General features: G+C 47.7%; 1 protein-coding gene across 1 annotated transcript in view; it reads left to right on the top strand.

The window, feature by feature from the left end:
• The window catches only part of myo1d (myosin 1D), a 96,379-nt gene that overhangs the window by 44,565 nt on the left and 32,917 nt on the right, over positions 1–18,897 (top strand). Inside the window, exons 16-20 of the mRNA XM_076298395.1 lie at positions 1,338–1,545; positions 12,404–12,627; positions 14,381–14,519; positions 15,384–15,488; positions 15,639–15,752. Of these exons, the coding sequence (XP_076154510.1) occupies positions 1,338–1,545; positions 12,404–12,627; positions 14,381–14,519; positions 15,384–15,488; positions 15,639–15,752 (790 nt within the window). The remainder of the gene's footprint in view (positions 1–1,337; positions 1,546–12,403; positions 12,628–14,380; positions 14,520–15,383; positions 15,489–15,638; positions 15,753–18,897) is intronic.

Genomic DNA, 18,897 nt, shown 5'->3' with positions numbered 1-18,897 from the left:
TTAGCTAAGCTTGCCCCCCACCCCTCTTGCGTGTGTCTGTCCCATGGAACATAATCTTGTGCTTGCTTCTTTGCAATTTATGCTAGAGTCATGCTACAAAAACAAGATAGTCTTAAACACGCACAAAAACTGCATCGCACACACACACACACAAACACACACAGACACACACACACATGTTGATTTTTTTACCCTGGGTCAACATCTGTCAAGATTCCCTTTGTTTTGGTGACGTTAGGTCAGCTAAGCACATTATGAATTTCATAATGTATTTTTCTTCCATGCACTTTTGCCGCAATGACGCATCAGTCTTGGTGTTACATCATAATTATTTTGACTGCCAAACAGACAGGAAGCAACATTCGGATTACTCGATTCTGACCAGCCTCCTAAAGCCTCTTTTAGCCTAAAGCCTTCTTCTTTCTCCAGCCAATTAGAATTTCATCATATATTTCAGCAAGGATTTGTCTTTTTTCAATTTCCTGGCGTAACAGTGTTTTTTGTTTTGGTTGAATGTTATTGGTTGATTCCAGCTTCATTTTTTCATCTGTGTAATCAGGAGCATGTGCATAAGACAGTTATTTTTGGGATGAGAAGCACTTGTTTGACGTCATACACATGTTTAGTGTGTGTATTCTGCCAGTGGTGAAAATGGTTTGATAACATGTTGTGCCATTTGGATTGCACAACGTGCCTTACAGCACTCTCTCCAAGCTATGCAGATAGGGCATGGACACTTGACCACAGAGGCCATTGTCAATGAATATTTTATAATCCAACTACACAGCACATCACAGAGAGAGACAAATGTATTTGGATGTGTGGTCAATTATTCAGAAAAGTTTGTACCACTGTTTCAATTATGACAGGCAACAATCAGCCATTTGGTCCCTTCAAGGGTATTATGATGGGAATGTAAAGACATGCCTACTGAAAAATGGGCCATATTATTCACAGCTGCCTGGCATATGCTAACATTAACATAATCATTCATTTTGGTGAGGTATTTTTCAAAACACCAGTTTGATATGTCCATCTATCTTTTAAACACCAGTTTGAAATGTCCATCTCTCTTTTAAATACCAGTTTGATATGTCCATCTTCTCTTTTAAAACCAGTTTGAAATGTCCATCTCTCTTTTAAATACCAGTTTGATATGTCCATCTTCTCTTTTAAAACCAGTTTGAAATGTCCATCTCTCTTTTAAACACCAGTTTGATATGTCCATCTCTCTTTTAAACATAAGTTTGATATGTCCATCTCTCTTTTAAACACCAGTTTGATATGTCCATCTCTCTTTTAAACACCAGTTTAATATGTCCATCTCTCCCTCTCAGGTACAAGATGATCTCAGAGTTCACATGGCCCAACCATGACCTCCCATCAGACAAGGAGGCCGTGAAGCGCCTGATTCAGGGCTGTGGCTTTGAGCATGACGTGGCCTACGGCAAGACCAAGGTGTTCATCCGCACGCCACGCACCATCTTCAGCCTGGAGGAACAACGCGCCGACATGGTCCAGAGGATCGTGCTTTTCCTGCAGAAGGTCAGTCCCTGCAGCAGCCTCCCCATAACACTTATCCATGAGACCCCCCCCCCCCCTTACACACACACACACACACACCACCACCACCACCACCCCCAATCAAGTCACTAGTTACCTCAAATGAACATCTGATACAACGGTCTAGCATCTCTGCATTAACATCCATGCACTGATCTAATGAAGTTTCATTGAAGTGTCTTACATGACCATCCAATACAGCAGTTTAGCATCCAACAACTCAACCATGAAAAAAGCATTTCTCTAATCAAGTTTCCAGTGCCTTACATCGGCATCTGATACAGTGTTTTAGCCCCACATGAGCATCCAATACTCCACCCAAATTTAGCATCCAATTCCCCACCCATACAACCAATATTCATATAATGAAGTAGTGTGTTGTTCAGTAGCCTACACCACCCCTTTGCACCACCTGTCAATACAAGGCTCCCTAAATGCTTGTAGTCATCATGTCACTCCTAAATCTGGACTGTCATTCCAGACTGTCTAGTTGAGAGACCTTGTCGATGTGCTCATCAACTTTCAAATTCGCCCTATTCAGCTTGCTGCTGCCCTGAAAGGGCTTTGCAAGAAAACAGCCTGTTCCTTCTCACCTCAGGCTTTTTTCATTTACTCTGTACCCACTCAGTCACATTTTCTTTTTCGAATAAAAGCAATAATGGCGGAACAGTGAATGGTTTCACAGCAGTCTACTGTGTGATGGGTTCTTTTGGACAGTTGGCTATACATTTCGTTCAGATGAAGCAACGTTTTGCAAGAAAGAACACTTTGAGTTAGAACATTTCAGATGCCACCTTGTTGTGGCCATGATGGTAGGGTATACAGAGAGACACGCACTTTCGAATGTTTGAGTGCTTGATGTGACAAGCCATTTTTGAGTAGCTTTTAAATGACATAATAGCTGAGCCATGGCCATTTACCAAGGACTTGGAGTCATGACTATTTGTCAAGTATGGCTTCTTACAAACGAAAAGTTTCTTGCTCGTTTATAGTTTTAAAACAAGTCTTTTGATGGTAAAACAAGGTCATGCATTGCATAACACAAGGCCGTGTAGTGCCTGCCTCTAATAGATATTTTGGATTGAGGTTTTGAAGCAGTAACTGCGGGAAAATAGTAATTACTTTCTGAAAATCAATCAGCAGGACAAGGTGACATTAGTCAGGAGGGCTGTTGTTGTTTTTGTTGTGCTAATTAAGGAGGCGCTATCACGCCGCTCCGCTCGCTGAGTCACATTCTGATTCATATGCGCCGAGCTCTGGGATCCGTCCGTGCCTGAAATCACATTCGTTCTGTCAGCCTGGTCTTTTCAGCTCAGGTGTGAAGGGTTCTTAGAGGGAGAATAGCTGCTACCCCCCCCCCCCCCCCCCCCCCCCCCCCGTTCTCCTTTTCTGGTCTCTGCTTGGCCCAGTTTGTGGTAAACTTTACAGTAGAGTTTGCAGTATGTGGGGCTGTATGTTCAAAGGCTCGTCAGGAGACAGTGGCTGAATATTCATTCTTATAATGACTTAAGCGTGGTGATGTTTCATCATATTATGGTAATAGAAAATGACACTCTCTCTTTTTTTTTCCACTCTCTCTCTCTCACACACACACACACACACACACTTTTACATCCTGTTTGGTGGACTCAGCCCACATCCTGTTCTCTCATCTTAATTAAGTGATGGAAATTTGTTTTGAAAATTGGATTTATGTCATAAATTCCCAGTGCTAAAAAAGTGAGACTTTATGGTATTACCTCTCTTGCCTCTCTTTCATTCTGACCTACATAAACACACACACACCACATACACACACTCTCTCACTCCCTCTCTCTCTCTCTCTCTCTCTCTCTCACGCTACACACACACACACACACACACACACACACACACACACACACACACACACACACACACACACACACACACACACACACACACACACACACACTTGGCATTGTAACGGGAGCAGTGTTCTATATCTGCACTGCAGGGTTCAGTGAGGCGGCGACACCTCTGTGTCCTCCCCAAGCACACACAGCCTCCTCTGGTCTCACACACCCCAAGCACACACAGCCTCCTCTGGTCTCACACACCCCAAGCACACACAGCCTCCTCTGGTCTCACACACCCCAAGCACACACAGCCTCCTCTGGTCTCACACACCCCAAGCACACACAGCCTCCTCTGGTCTCACACACCGACCCTGACCTGCCAGAGGAGCCAACAGGACCAGCACTGGGGAAACCGCCACCACACACACACACACACACACACACACACACACACACACACACACACACACATAAACACATACACTCTAACAAATCGTTTGTTACCAGGCCAGGAACACGCACCCAGAGTAGCTCAGTCACGAATTTCATTTTTGCCCTTGTCTGCACCAACGGAAGGTGGGAGATTTTCTCATTATTTTGTGTGACTTTTATTGTAGCAAGATTAAAAGGGTTTTATATAGAGCGCAGGCTATCAGTGAGAATGTCCCTCAGTGGAGTACCCAGCCCTTCAGTTATACTCTGCCAGAGCTGCCGGTGTCATTGTGCTGCTGGAGCTCATGGAGCTTTCATGATATTTAATTTGATCCCCAAACTCTCATTTACCACGGCAAGAATATACTGTACACACACATGCATACACACACACACACACACACACACACACACACACACACACACATGCAAACACAAGCACGCACACACATACACATGCATGCACACACACACACACACACACACACACACACACATACACACATAGACATACACATGCACACACACACATGCACACACACACACACACACACACACACACACACACACACACACACACATTGTGCAAAGTGACAGAAGCTCCAGCGGTGCCTCCTGCAGCTGAGGTAAACACAGCCTGAGCGAGTGGGCGGGCCAGCACTGCAATCTGCTGCTGTCATTTCCCCGTCCAACAACTGCACTCACCACCAGCATCTCAGACCTCTCTCTCTCTCTCTCTCTCTGTTCCTCTCTCTCTCTCTCTCTCTCACCAGCGTCTCAGACCTCTCTCTCTCTCTCTCTCTCTCTCTTTCACCAGCGTCTCAGACCTCTCTCTCTCTTTCTCTCTCTCTCTCTCTGTTCCTCTCTCCATTCTCTTCACCCTTCTCTCTCTGTCCCCTTGACTGTCTCTCTCTCTATCTCTCTCTACCTCCCTCTCCCTCTCCTTTCCTTTCCTCAGTCCCGCTGCCATATCAGAGGCCTTGTCTGCTCCGACTGACAGTCTAACAGATCAAACCTGTGTTGGCTGCCAGGCCCTATTCTCCCATACTGAGCAGTGTACAGCACACACACACACACACACACACACACACGCGCACACACACACACACCCCTGGGCCATTAAAGATGTCCTCAGATGCCGGTTTCAAAGACGGGGATCCTTTTAGATGCCTATTTCAGACGGTTTCATCTAGGGAGGACACCACATCTCGATGCTGTTTGAACAAGGACAAGTAAACGAGAATCTAGTGGAGGTGTTTTTTTACTAAAGTGTGTTTTATCTGCAGCAAATGAAATCCCTGCCCGTCTCTTCTCTGCTATTCTCACAGTGCACTAGCGCACGTCAACGCTAGCAGACGTCAAAGTGTTCAAATCTGCCTGGTGACTTCTGCCGGGGGGTCGGGGGTAGATTTGGTTGACCTGCGCATTGAGTGGCGGAGACCCCGCTTGTCGCCCGCCTGGATGCGGATGTCGTCTTGACACGGGCTCCTCCCCTTTAGAGACTCCCCTCGGGCAAACACGATGGCGGTTTTTGGCGAAGGGGGTGGGGGGGGGGGTGGGGGGGTTGTTGGGGTATTAAGGCGACACTGGTGTTGTCACTTTATTAATCTCACTGGTAACCTCCTGAAATCCGACCCCCCCCCCTCCAACCCCTCCCCCATCTCTGTGCCTCCCTGCAGGCAGATACTCAACATTTAATAGCGACACCCAGCCAGGCTGGAGCAACCTCTCCTGACCCCCAGACAGTATAAATACATCAATCAGTCAGGAGTGAGGACTGGCCTCATTATACACAGCATGGACATGTAGACAGCCTGTGCACTGGGGTACATCAATGTGCCAGGGGTGCCATTTACCCTCTGCCTCTCCACCCTGTGTGTGGATAGATTTATATTCTCCGCAGTCGTCTTCTTCTTTCCTCATCCTTCTCTAGCTTTGCTTTCCTGCGTTCTCTCTCCCTCTCTCGCTCTCTCTCTCTCTATCTCTCCCTCTCTCTCTGTCTCTATGTTTTGCTCCGTCGCAGACGCGAGATCGCTCTTTGTGCCACACAATCCCCTTATCAGCATGTGACAGACCTGGGTGGCGGGTGCCAACGGTGCCAGTTTTGCCAAAGGTGTTGATGCCAGTCCCCGAGGTGCGCCTCCCAACCCCCAGCAAGCGCTCTCTCTCTCTCTCTCTCTCTCTCTCTTTCTCTCTCTCTTGCCTTCTCTCTTTCTCCTCTCTCGCTCCCCCTCAGTTTTTCCTTCTTTATCAGTCTGGGGAGGAAGAGGAGGAGGGAGAGAACAGGGGGTGGCGCAGACACTCAATCTCACACTTTCTGATTTCTCTCGCTGATTTGTGTGCCAATGTAGGTCTCACTCTCGCTCCCTCACTGTCTGTCTCTCCCTTTCCATATCACACACACATCTCTCTCTCTCTCGATCTCTCTCTCTTTCTTTTTTTCCCCTTTCCTTCTTTCTTTTTCTCTCCCTCTATCCCTCCCTTCCTTTTCCATCTCTGTGTCTCTCATCATCGTCTGGGGTCATAATCGTAGCCTCTTCCTGCTAGCCACTCAGGACGTGTTTACTCTTCCCATCCCTCTAAATAAGGTGCAGGGGGCAGAGAGAGTGAGATGTGGAAGAGGGGAGCGAGAGAGAGGGATGGAAAGAGAGAGAGACAAAGATGTGGAAAAGGGTAGCGAGAGAGAGGGATGGAAAGAGAGCCAGAGAGAGAGAGAGACAGAGATGTGGAGGAGGGTAGCAAGAGAGAGGGATGGAAAGAGAGAGAGGGATGGAAAGAGAGAGAGAGAGACAGAGATGTGGAGGAGGGTAGCGAGAGAGGACAGTGAGAGAGAGAGACGATGCCTAGTTTCAACGCTCCGTCACACGCCTTTAATTGTGCCAGCTTCTTCACAGCCCTTCTCCCCGCTCTTCTCCGCGACTCCCCATTTCACGCTGTCATTCCAGCTTCCCTCCCTCCTCCTCCTCCTCTCCCTCTCATCTCGTCTCTCCTCTCCTCTGCTCAGGGCCCTAAGCCGTTCCGCTTCAGCACCACTCCCACGGGCACGCCATAATACCGGGGCTCATCTGCCCTGCTGTCGGCCATTTGCCTGCCTGTGTGTGTGTGTGTGTGTGTGTGTGTGTGTGTGTGTGTGTGTGTGTGTGTGTGTGTGTGTGTGTGTGCGTGTGCTGTGTACCTCAGATCTGAGAAACCCCCCCCCCCCCTTATAACATGGCCAAATACCCTCTCCTCCTGAGATAGAAATATTTTCCACCGTGAAGATCTGAACAATGCCCTCTCCAATCTCCGTTTGTCCTACAAAACAACCCCAGATGGTTTTTCAAGAATCCACCAGGCCACTAGAGGGTTCCACAACAGTACCAAAAAGCCATCCACCCAGCAGGTCTGGTGTTAAAATAGACGCCCTCTCCCCCTCAGCAGCCCAAAGACCCATAAATGTCCCTCTGTAGCACTGTTTACATTCTCCCACACCGCCCGGGAGGAGCAGAGACGCCCTGTTCATTAGGGAACTGTATCAATCTGAAGGATTACAATCAGACAAAGCAAGAGGGGCTGTTGAATAATTCATAATTGTCCCTCTCATCTTCTTCAGAATTAATATTTAACAGGGTTCAAGAGGAACTGTGGCAATCGCTGTGCCTGTCTCTCAGTCTCGTCAGTTATGTTGAGGAGGGGTTTTTTGTCTGTGGGTTATGTGGTTCGGTGTAATACCCTTTATGGCTTTGCATATTTCTTCATTGGCTGTGTGCTTATGCCGCGCTGTACTCTCTTAATCGATTCGCTCTAGCCTGTCTCTACCTGCCTCTACCGACTGGAACCCTATAATGTGGAGACGTCGCTTTGCATTAATCTCATTAACCAGCATAATACCGAAATGTAAACAAATGCATCGCACGTCCACTTCCATCCCATTTGGCAGCTAGTGTTTTATTGTATGCATATCGCCAACCATCATATTTCACTGGCTTTTGTTTTTAGCGTAGCACTTAGCATAAATCTTGATTGTGCTGATGCAGTATTGCTGCCACCTCCCCCCAGACACAGTTTGTGTCCTCTGTTGCTCTGCCATTAAAGGTGAATAATAGTGTAGTTGTCCTCTTCTACTGTCTGTCATAATTGAATAAAGTCACCTTGGAATTTGCTTGTGCGTTTGACCCGAGATTGAAGGTTGATGTGACCTTTCAGGCTCTGGGTCATGTGACGTGTGTCTGTCATGGCGGTCAGGCCTTGGCTACCCTCCACCACCCATCAGCCCTGATTATAGTGAAGGAGGAGAGGCTCCACATCCTCTCCAGGATAAATTATCCACTTCCACTCTGTGGGAGTACTACATGAGGTGATTAGACCGCGGGGTTGTTTTTTTCTCTATCTGTGTAAATGATGGGATGGACTGGCTTTGTGACTGCAGAAATGAAGGATGCAGTACTGTATGTACACAAGAGCACCTCTGGCACTGTTGTCCTCAGGAGGCATTTGGTATTATCCTTGCCGTGGATGTTCTCACCATGGCAACCAAGGTTTTCCTGGCTTCCGGCCAAGATATTTGTATTCTTTTTGCCTTCTGATTTGACCCTCTGTGCTGTTCACTGGCATAATAGTAGGATTTTTGGATTTTTGTCTTTTCCCTGTTTATAAAACATCGAACTGTACTGCCCTCTTATCACACTTGAATAAATAAATACAGTGTATACATAGGGCTACAGAGTTAAGATATAAAATAAATACATGTGTGCTTTATCACACACACACACACACACACAAACACACACAGACACGCACAGACAAGCACGCACACACACACACACACACACACACACACACACACACAGACACACACACACTGCGTTTGTGTATTTTCCTTCAGAGAGAGCGAGTGAGTGGGTGGGTGGGGGTGGGGGTTAAGACATAGAAACAGAAATCAGGAAATTGCATGGCACAAAAGGGTAGTCAGTGAAAAGCAGTGGTGCTGTGTGCTGGAATTCAATCACTAAGTAGCAGGTATGCGTTTAATCTGATAGTGGTTTTAATTATGTGTTGCTGGCCGTGTGTGTGGGGGTGGGGGTTGAGGGGATTGACAGCTGCGTCAGGGGTCCGGCTGTTACTTCCTCTAATTGCCACCGGATGGCAGCGCACCAAGCGCCCCTGATGAAGCCTGCCAGCCGGCTAGAGGTCAGAGAGGAGATGGAGCCGAGCAGCCACTCCACAGCGCATTGATTTATGAAAATCTCTTTTCTCTGTCGTTTTCCCTCATTTACCCTTGTTTTTATTTTTCCTTTCGATCTCCCTGTGTCTGTCTTTCTGGGCTTTTTTTCTCTCTCTTATTTGTCTTTTTCTGTTTTTTGCTTTTTCTATTTGTTTCTGTCTCCCCAGTGATTGCTTGTGGTTTGCAACTTAGCTGTGTCATACAACACTTACTCACACACATCCACTTACATACACACACACATACACACACACAAATACACAACACACACACACAGTGTTTGAACTCATCATACGTCTGTATTGAGTGTGTCAGGCCTCAGACGCAACACCCCACCCCTCCTCCCCCCCACACTCTCCCCATGAGGGTTGTGGACATGGAGGAATTGTGTGTTTAGGCGTGGGCTCCGGCTCCGAGGCGCCTGGGGAGCTGCCACCACCAGCCGTCTGTACGCCTGTGATTAATGAACGCCGGCCTCACTCGCTCACTCCTGCCCCTCCGCTCCCCATCCATACCTGATGACCCACTGACACCTGATGAAAAATGGTAACACAGGAGAAAGGTTCCCCCCTCCCCCTCCCTCCCCTGGCGTGATTTTTAGGTTTCCACCTCTGTTTCGGAACATTTAGCAAAGCATCGCCTTTCAGGCACGCCTTTCATAATTACTCCCATTTTCTTGACCCCAGAATGGCCCTGTTTTTATATTAAAAAAAGGGTTTGATGTTTATCTCAGAGCTTCCCTTCATTTTGGGCAGTGCTCGCTTGTAGAATTTATCTATCCATATCCATTATTCACGGTTTGTGTTTTTCTCCGGCAGCCATTGCAGATGTCAAGTGTTTTGCTCGTCTTTTATGAACAAAAACTCCATTGCCGGTTCCTTTTTTTTTTCTACCTCCGAATGCTGTTGAAATGACCAATCGGGGCGGCAGCAATCTGTCACACTTTGTCTGGGCGAGCGGTTCCCAATTAGCCTTTGATGAGGTCGTAAATTTGGAGCAGGAAGGCGGGGAGAGAGAGGGGGAAGAGAGAGGGGGGAGGTATCCAATGTGGCAAGAGTCTTTAAAATGCTGATCAGACAGGGTTATTGGATGTCTGCTGGTGTTGTTGATAGGTGGGGTGGGGTGGGGATGGAGGAATGTTATTGGGCTGATTTACCCAGCATCCCTTGGGTGCTGTTGGGCCACTCCTACACCAACCAACCCCCCCCCCCCCCCCTGTCCACCGCAACACACCCCCACCCCCGCCCTCATCTGCACGCCCGCATTCCCCTCCTCTCGTGGAACCCCAGCCCTATGTCTGGGGCCCTTTGTTACAGCGGTTCCTACGAGCCTCTACCTGCTGCTGTATTCACAACACGTACACCTGTCACGGCATCTTCACAGCTTAAAAGCACCACGCAGAGCAGTCACGGGAGCCTCTCTCTCGCTGTCCTAAGCTGCCATCCACGCTGCTATTGTCACGCTGCTACGCGTTCAAAACACTAAAAGAAGTTGCTAATCCAAAACACATGCAAATGAAAGCTGCTGTTTCTTCGTTAGTCTTACATCCCTGACCCCATCTGCGGAAGGATGTTGTCAACACGCGTTGAGCAGTCATGCTAATGTAATGAAATGTTGTTGTTTTTTCTCAGCTTCATCCGAAGGCCTTAATCATCAGCTTTATCTGTGTTGTCAGCAAACACATGTGTATGCTGCTGCAGTCATGTGAATGTCACTTGACACCATAACAGCAGTGTCACTGTCGGTGGTGGGAAATATTGTGATGGGGAGGGTGTTTGTTAGAATTAGAATGCGACGGCGTGTGAGGAGGTTGCAGACGCGCGAAGCGGAGGCCTGCCAGTGGGTTGATGAGCAGGGCACGCCTCAACTGAGGAGTCGAGGAGAGAGGGATGAGCGGAACATATGGCGAGTGGCGTCGCAGGAGGGAGAAGGTCACGGAGACGAGTGTGAAGTTCTCCAGCGCGGCAGCACCACAGCAGATGTGGCTCACTGCTTCAGGGGGTCCTCTCTTTGTTTCAACAAACGCTGAGGCGGAGTGCTGTGGGATTCTGAGCTTGTTTTGTTTTTGTTCCACAGGCCCATCCACCCCCCCCCCCCTCCCATAACTTGCCTCTTTTGTTTTTTTCTGATGATGTCCCAACTGAGCACCACTAGACATTCTTCAACTTAACCACCCCCCATCCAGAAAGACATCCATAGTCATATGTGAATGTATTGATTAGGAGAGGATTTCAGAGGAAGATGGATTGTAATGTATGCATGTCCCCCCCACCTCCCTGAAATAAGTCTGGACATCTCTTGCCCCCATCAGGCTGGAGTGTGGTGGACAGCTTTGCTGAGTGTGACGAATCTGTGTCCCTCTGGCCCTTCCTATCCTAATGCATAATTTAATCAGAGGTGTTGCGCAATATTTAAGCCCTGCAGTTGCAGTGGTGAGACCCATGAGAGTGCGTCTGGTTGTGTGAGGTCATTACTTAGGACCGGCACAGGTTAGAAAGGACCACAACGTCCACAAGGGACCTGCAGTTGCAGACCTGAGGCTAGCGACCTTGTTTGCATCACTAGCGCTTAGCATCAGGATAATGAAAGACCTGGTAGCTTGGCATACAGAGACAGTCTGCTGCTGACCGTTAGCTTCTGCCCATGTTCTTTTATCAGACTAATGAATGTCCAGCATGGACTCTCATCAAATGCTTAAGGTCACAGTTAGAGGTCAAGAGATCCGTTTCTCTTAAAGGATGTGAGTGGAGCATTGAATAGCTTTTAAAGTTTTCATAATCCTCTTATTTATTGTTAACGTTCATTGTTCTTCATTGTTTTCCACCTGCAGATACTTAAGGGTGTACTTACTGTAAATGTAGCCATCAATTTGGGCCTGCTCCCTTGATGGCAGTCTCCCCTATCAATTTCAGACCATTTCTGAGCTCCTTTCCATGATAACTTATGATATCATATCATTGAGAGAGCTGAGTTTGAAATGCAGGTCCTCAGTATGTTTCCCAGTAGAACATGGAGTCACTCTGTATTGTTTACAGTTTCCTCGCCTGTTTGTATCCTGCTCATGTTCAAGTCAATGAGAAGTAAAGAGAGCATATGGCCTTGCTTTTACTGGCAACTTAACAGCAGTGATGACTCCCCAGAGATGCATTATCATCTATTATTTACGCCCAAGATAGGGCAATATCCTGTCAACGGGAGTGTGGTTGCTAGGGATTGGGACCTTTCCTCCTGTTTAGAGCGAAGACACTGATTACTTCTTCCTTCTGTCGTGGTGTTTTATTCCTTGAAAGCGTGGAGAATAGCCGTAGGTCATTGCTTGGCGAATGGCTAACCTAATAATTCTCTGTCTCCCTGTTTTTTTTTTTGTCGTTTTCTCTCCTTGTTCTAGGTATGGCGTGGCACCATTGCCCGGATGCGTTACCGGCGGATGCGAGCCGCCCTCATCATCCTTCGGGCCTACCGTCGCTACAAGGTGAAATCCTACATCCGTGAGGTGAACCGCCGCTTCAAGAACGTCCGTAGCATGAAGGATAATGGGAAACATGTCAAGTGGCCCACGCCGCCCAAAGTGCTGCGCAGGTTTGAGGAGGCGATTAGAAACATCTATAACAGGTATGCCAAAGATGCAATCATTTCACTGATGAGGGGTCAGCCACACATTAAACTTATGCTTTTAAAAAAGACTGCCTGAATGTTTAACATTTAATTGAGGTATTTTACAGAATACATATGTAGGTGTAGTATCAGATGTAAAATAAATAAATTAAATAAAAACCCTACAACGGTGTTATTTAACCTTTGATATGGAGTCTGCATACCTAAAGTAGCCTACATTATCTATACCTATATTTAACTCAGTACCTATACCTATATTTAACTCAATGATAATAGCCTACAAGGTTTCTTTTAAGCCTTTTTTAGCATACAAAAATCCTGAGCACACTGGCTAATGTGACTAAGAGACGTCTACAGTTTGACAACTCACAACAGACTAGAAGTAAGATTTTCATAGGAGGCTACAGAACCATGAGACCCATTAGCTAATATTTCATTTTAGCTTCCAGCGCTAATCGTCATCCATGGCAATGTTTGCCCTGAAGCAGTAGGGCACTGGGGTTTCAAACTCAAACAGATGGCCTGGCACAGCCTGCTTAACACTCCTGCATGTAGTCCTATCATAATACTCCTAGCTCTCTCTCTGTGCTGAAAAGAACCGCAACAAGGCAGCGCCCTCAACTAACCTGCCACATTAGCATAAGCTGCTCTGAGGCATGGCTTTCAGTTGCCTGGGTTGCTTTGTGGCATCCCACCTGGTTTCACTTCCGAAGCTTAGGAAACAATGATTAGCTACGGTGGATGAGAAGCCTTGGATGACTTTTGATGTTCCTCACTGGTGTGTGGGAATCAGCGATTAACGCTTTGCGCTAGCGTCCACATCCACCTCACTGTCTGTCAGTTGCCTTTACCTTTCTACCAAGCAACCTCTGTAGCACACCTGTTAAGCGACCTGCCCATGTGCACCTCGACTGTAGATATTGATATCCTGATCAAAGCTCTATCTGATGAATTCTTCAAAGCTGCGTCTGAACTGCTGAGAGTTTCCCAATGCTCTGCACAGCGGAGGGTACAAACATGGTTGACAACTGAAAGCTGAAAGGGAAAACTTTCAGGCCTTTGTGATGAGACAGATGCAATAAACCTCAACTTGGGCACCGTATCACCCAGTGTTTGGCACCCATTGTGCCCCTTAAAGGAACCGTATGTAAGAAATGTATTTCAATTAATCATAAAATGGCCCTGATATGTCACTAGACATTAAGAAATCATGTTCATTTCAAATACTTATATCACTGACAACAGTAGTCCGGCCAGGATATTGTCATTTAAAAAGTAAAGTTGCAGCCCTCAACTGATGTTGATGTTGTGTTTTGTCATGTCATGTTGTGTTTTGGCCTGATGCGCCACCCTCTACCTATCTACTAATCACGAAGTCAGTAGTGTTTCGGCATCCGGGTTGGCTACCTTGAGTCAGGGGGGAGGGGGAGGGGATACACCACTCTACAGTAATTTGAAAGTGATTGCAGTACCAGTTTTGGCCACAATCTTACATATGGTTCCTTTAAATTCTCAAGTATTGTCATCAAACATACAGAGTAGGCCTACTACATTGTATGAAACAATACAGCAAAATGCTGGGCAGGGAGTCAGAATCATACAGTGCAGTTCCACCTTGAGTCGAACTTGAGTCAAGAAGCAGCGAGTAAAAAGCAGACACATGCTCGGGGGCATCTTGCTCTCAGAAGCTTTTAAGTCACCTAGAGTTTGTCTAAGAGGAGGCTCTTGTGTTTGTGTGCCGCCCTTCCAGGTGGTGGGCCTGGTCGCTGATCAAAGGCCTCTCCCCAGAGGAGATGCTGCAGGTGAGGGCCAAGGTGGCCACGCTGGAGTGCCTGAAGGGCCAGCGGGCTGACCTGGGACTGCAGAGAGCCTGGGAGGGAAACTACCTGGTGAGTATGGGCCTGGGGTGGTGGTCTGTCTCAAGGGTCCATCTCAGTGCATCCATAAAGTCTTAAGACTAAGTAAAGCTAATTTAATATCTCGTCAAAGTCAATTTGCTAATTTGGGCAAGAACTTTAGCCGTGTTAGCATAGACGTGCTAGCTCAATGCTTCCACATGCCACATGATATCTGTAGTTCATGCATGAGAACAAGATATTCGGCCACGTGTGTATTAAAGTACCTGCATATCTAAATGTATAATTTATCTAGCCTGGCGGGCCATCCTATATCATTGAAGTGTATAGTCTGGAATCGAATCATTCACCTGCTTAATCCAAGGGGCGGGCAGAGAATTGTCTTTCAAACTGCCTAGGCATGCAATAGGCCAGCGCTACGACCATATCCGTATCCGGTCGGCAAAACGGCAAATACATCCTTCTTCGAAAGGAATGACTTAAGTGCATTGTGTTGATCTACTTTCAAAGAAAAGCACAAGTCCAACTCCTCCAAAGTTGACGCCAACGCTGATTCAAACAACCGCTCTTTGTTCGCCATAGCCACCTTCCTTGTTGTTCACCGTCGCAGGACTGTCGTTATCCTGTTAAGCCCGCCTTAAGACTCTCTAACAAAATAGAGCGCTGCGATTGGATGAAGTCCACGGCGTCAGCCAATAGAAATTCCTATGGTTTGATACTAGACGTACAGGCTGAGCAAATTAATTTGCCGCCGCTAGGGTGCGTCTAGATTTCTAGGCTATAATTTATCTGCATTAGTCTGCTAATCTTCTGCTTACCTCTGAATTGATAATTTTGTTGATGTGTCATACAGTCTTTACTCACGGCAAATGCAACATGTTGGTCATGTGTATCTAGAAGCGGGATAGCCCTGAGACAGCCTCCTCCTTCACCCTGGTGTCCAGTGACCTTCAGCGCAAGGACAAGTTCATGAGGGTCCTTTTCTCCTCCAATGTCCGCAAGGTGAGATATTTGTGCCATCTCACAGGTTTGTTTGTAGTCCTCAGCTAGTGAATAGACTTGCACTCGCACTCAGAAAAGGCTCAGTAATACCCACATAGAGTATTGTGTGAAGAAGCCTTTTTTAATAACATTAAATTGTGTGTTTTGTAGATCAACCACTTCAACAAGGCAGAGGACCGAGCTGTGCTCATCACTGACAGACACCTGTACAAGATGGACCCCGTCAAACAGTACAAACCTATGAAGAGCATCCCTCTCTATAACGTAAGTGGCTCACTCTGAATGGAGGAAATGGGAGGAAGAGTAACAGCACTGTCTGTATAGTGCTCTGTAGCCTGCAGACCTTTTACCATTTAGTTTTAATGAGTTGAGCATGTTCCTTTCTACTAATGAACTTAAAGTCAGTAATCAGTGTTAGTGTTCTATTTCACTGACTGATACTGAGGGGGTGAAAAAAAGCTTTTGAAATTGCTCGTTCATTTTGCATTTTCCCATCTTAAAGTGGTAGGATTCATTCAAAAATTCATTCAAGGTTTTTCAGGTAATTTCTACAGAGAACGGAAGCACGGTGCTCCACTAAAACTCGTCTACTTTATGTCTACTTCTATTAGGGCCAGAAAACCAGTCACTGTTTTCTTTAGAAGCTAGTTTACGTAACTAATCAGAGTTCGGCCCCTGTGTGATCAAGCCCATTCACGCTTTTAGCATTGCTGAAGCCGAGGACCTCCACAACTGTCTGTGGGATTATGGCGCGATAGCCGGGGGTAATACTTGGAAGGGCGACCTTGAGGGAGGCTCCCCCTCCCCAAGAGCTGCCTGGGCCATCAGTCACCGCAGAGAGGGGACAGCCGCTTTCCCTCCCTGTTACACCCTCCCAGGAGCAAGCACCGCCAGGGGTGACAACTGTGGCAGCAAAGCCATTTGTTCTGACTGGCTGGGCAGTCTGATGGTGTGTGTGTGTGTGTGTGTGTGTGTGTGTCTACATGTGTGTGCTTACATATGTGTGTGTGCAGTGCCATATGTATATGAATAAGCACAGATGTGAGCATGTGTAAAACTAAATGTAGATGAGAGCACAATTTAGTATGTTGGAGACAATATATCTGCAGTCCTCCTCAGGTTTTGTATGTGTGTATGTGGACATTCTTCATGTGTTTCTGTGTGTATGTGTGTGTGCGTGCACGCACGCGTGTGTGTGTGTGTGTGTGTGTATGTGTGTGTGTGAGAGAGTGAGTATGTATGTGCGCACGCGCATGTGTTTGTGTGTGTGAGAGAGAGAGTGAGTGTGTCTGTGTCTGTGTGTGTCAGTGTGTGTGTGTGTATATATGTGTGTGTGGACACACACTGAGGTACTGTATGTGTGCTCTCCACCTTTCTGAATACAGCCTGCTCTCCCCAAAGCCCTCTGTCCTCTGCAGTGCAGCTCCCTCTGACACCCCACTGAGCTGCTAGACAGTACACTCTGTCAACACAAGGAGCCCGGCACACTACAGGGACGCCTAGTCCTCAGCGCTCAGTAAGAAAGCAGACCGTGAGGACCTCTAAAGCACCATTATCAGGAGAGAGGGATAGAGACCGAGAGAGAGACTGAGAGCAGCCACTGTGAAACGGGCTCAGTGAGTCACACAGGGCAGCCCGATCGATGGCTGAAGGTTGGTTGTAGGGGAAAAGCGTTTAGCGCTAGCTGATTAGCGCAGACCGCTGCCCTGCTAAACCCTCCCTGGCCCCTGGATTCATTTGTGAATGCAGCTGGGGCAGGGCAGGGCGAGGAGGGGTGGCGGTGGTGGTGGCGGTGGCCGACAAAAGGCAGTGGGTCAGCACGCGAGAGCACGCGGCCGGCCCTCAGCGTGTCCACTCAGCCAGCGCTGCCCAGAGATGATTTATCTGACAGCTAAGCCGCCGCTGCCGTTATGGGATGATCACAGTGTGGTTAAACGGGGCCAGGGTTTTTAACCGTGTCGTGGCTAAATGAAAACAGACCGGGGCCCCGCTGCTTAAGCCAGCGCTGTTGTGGTACTGGAATAAGTCGTGGTTAATCCTCGGACCAATCCCCCCTCGTCATCCCTCCTCCCCCTCCCCATCACCATCACCACCCTCAAATATGCAGCTCCTGCTTGCCTGCCTGTCAGCAGCCTCTCCCCTCCTCCTCCTCTCCTCATCTCTCCTCCCTGCCTCCCAGTCCGTTCCTGGCTCCGCCGTTGTCATGCCAACCTTCCCTCAGGAGACGGGGTTGCCATGGCGACGGCGCGGGGCGGCGGATCAGCTGATGTCTGCCGCTGCACTCCGGGCATGTGCACAAGCCTCCGCCCGTAGGTTCCCCTCCGGTGATGGCTGTTTGTGTTTTGTGTTTTCCTTTTCGCACCCTCACGCCTTCTTTCTCTCATTTTCACTGTTCTCTTTTTTCAATCCCTACATCCCTCTATCAGTGGACTCAGCCTCCATCTATCTTTCTCTCTATTTATTCATGTGACTTTCTTTTTCTCTCTCTCTCTCTCTCTTCTCTCTCTCTATATTTTATTGTGTAAGAGCCTTGGAAGAGCCAAAGGTTTTAAAGAGTAAACACAGCTAATGCAGCAGATTTAAATGCACCTTCTTATATAATGGCTTAAGGCCCCATTGAAGCATGTCTATGGACCAGTGAATCGGAGGAGATGCCAGAGGGATTTTTCAGGGCTTTGGCTAATTATTGCCATCTCCCTCCGCCAGTCAAACACCACGAAGCTCTCATCCTTTGTTCTCTCCTGTTCATCTCCTTTCACTGTATCTCTCTCTCTCTCCCTCTCTATTTATCTCTGCATCTAGATCCTCTTCTGTGTCTCTCCTGCTCTCTCCTTCTCTCTTTCTTCTTCTTCACCTCCATACTGTATGCCTCAATCCTCCTCTCCCACTTTCTTCTCTCCCTTTCCTCTCCTTGTTCCTTTCTTTTCTCTCCAGCTCCCTCCCATTCATCTCTCCTCCTCTCCGACCTTCTTCTTTCCTCTCTGCTTTCTTTTTCTTGTGTCTGTCTCTTTCTATCCCCCCCCCCCCCCCACACACACACACACAATTCCTCTCTCTCCAGGGAGCTTTGGGTGCGTTACGTAACCGCCAACTCATTCCCCTCAAGAATAGAGCGACTAACTCCGGGGAGCCAGGGCGCCCGATCCCCATCACCATAGCGATGATGACAGGCGGCCCAGGACCAGAGCGGTCCAGTGTCTCTGGCTAACACGCCGTGCTCTGCCCACTCGGTCCTCATTTCAGGTCCATAGCATCCCCAGCACCCTCCTTGGGACGGCCATGTCACTGACATGGGCCAGCCTACACGCCAAATATTTCATTTTTCATCGATTGTAAATAAAATGAGAAGTCGTTGATGTGCAGTGGGATGAAAACAATATCCGCTGTGGCAACAACAATACAGGATAAT

Source organism: Alosa pseudoharengus, unplaced genomic scaffold (genome assembly GCF_046254945.1).
Source record: "Alosa pseudoharengus isolate Yale_2024_CS ecotype anadromous, Long Island Sound unplaced genomic scaffold, YU_APseudo_1.1 YU_APseudo_1.1_scf_21, whole genome shotgun sequence".
NCBI classification, from domain to species: Eukaryota; Metazoa; Chordata; class Actinopteri; order Clupeiformes; family Clupeidae; genus Alosa; species Alosa pseudoharengus.
This window is presented reverse-complemented; position numbering and strand designations above follow the sequence as displayed.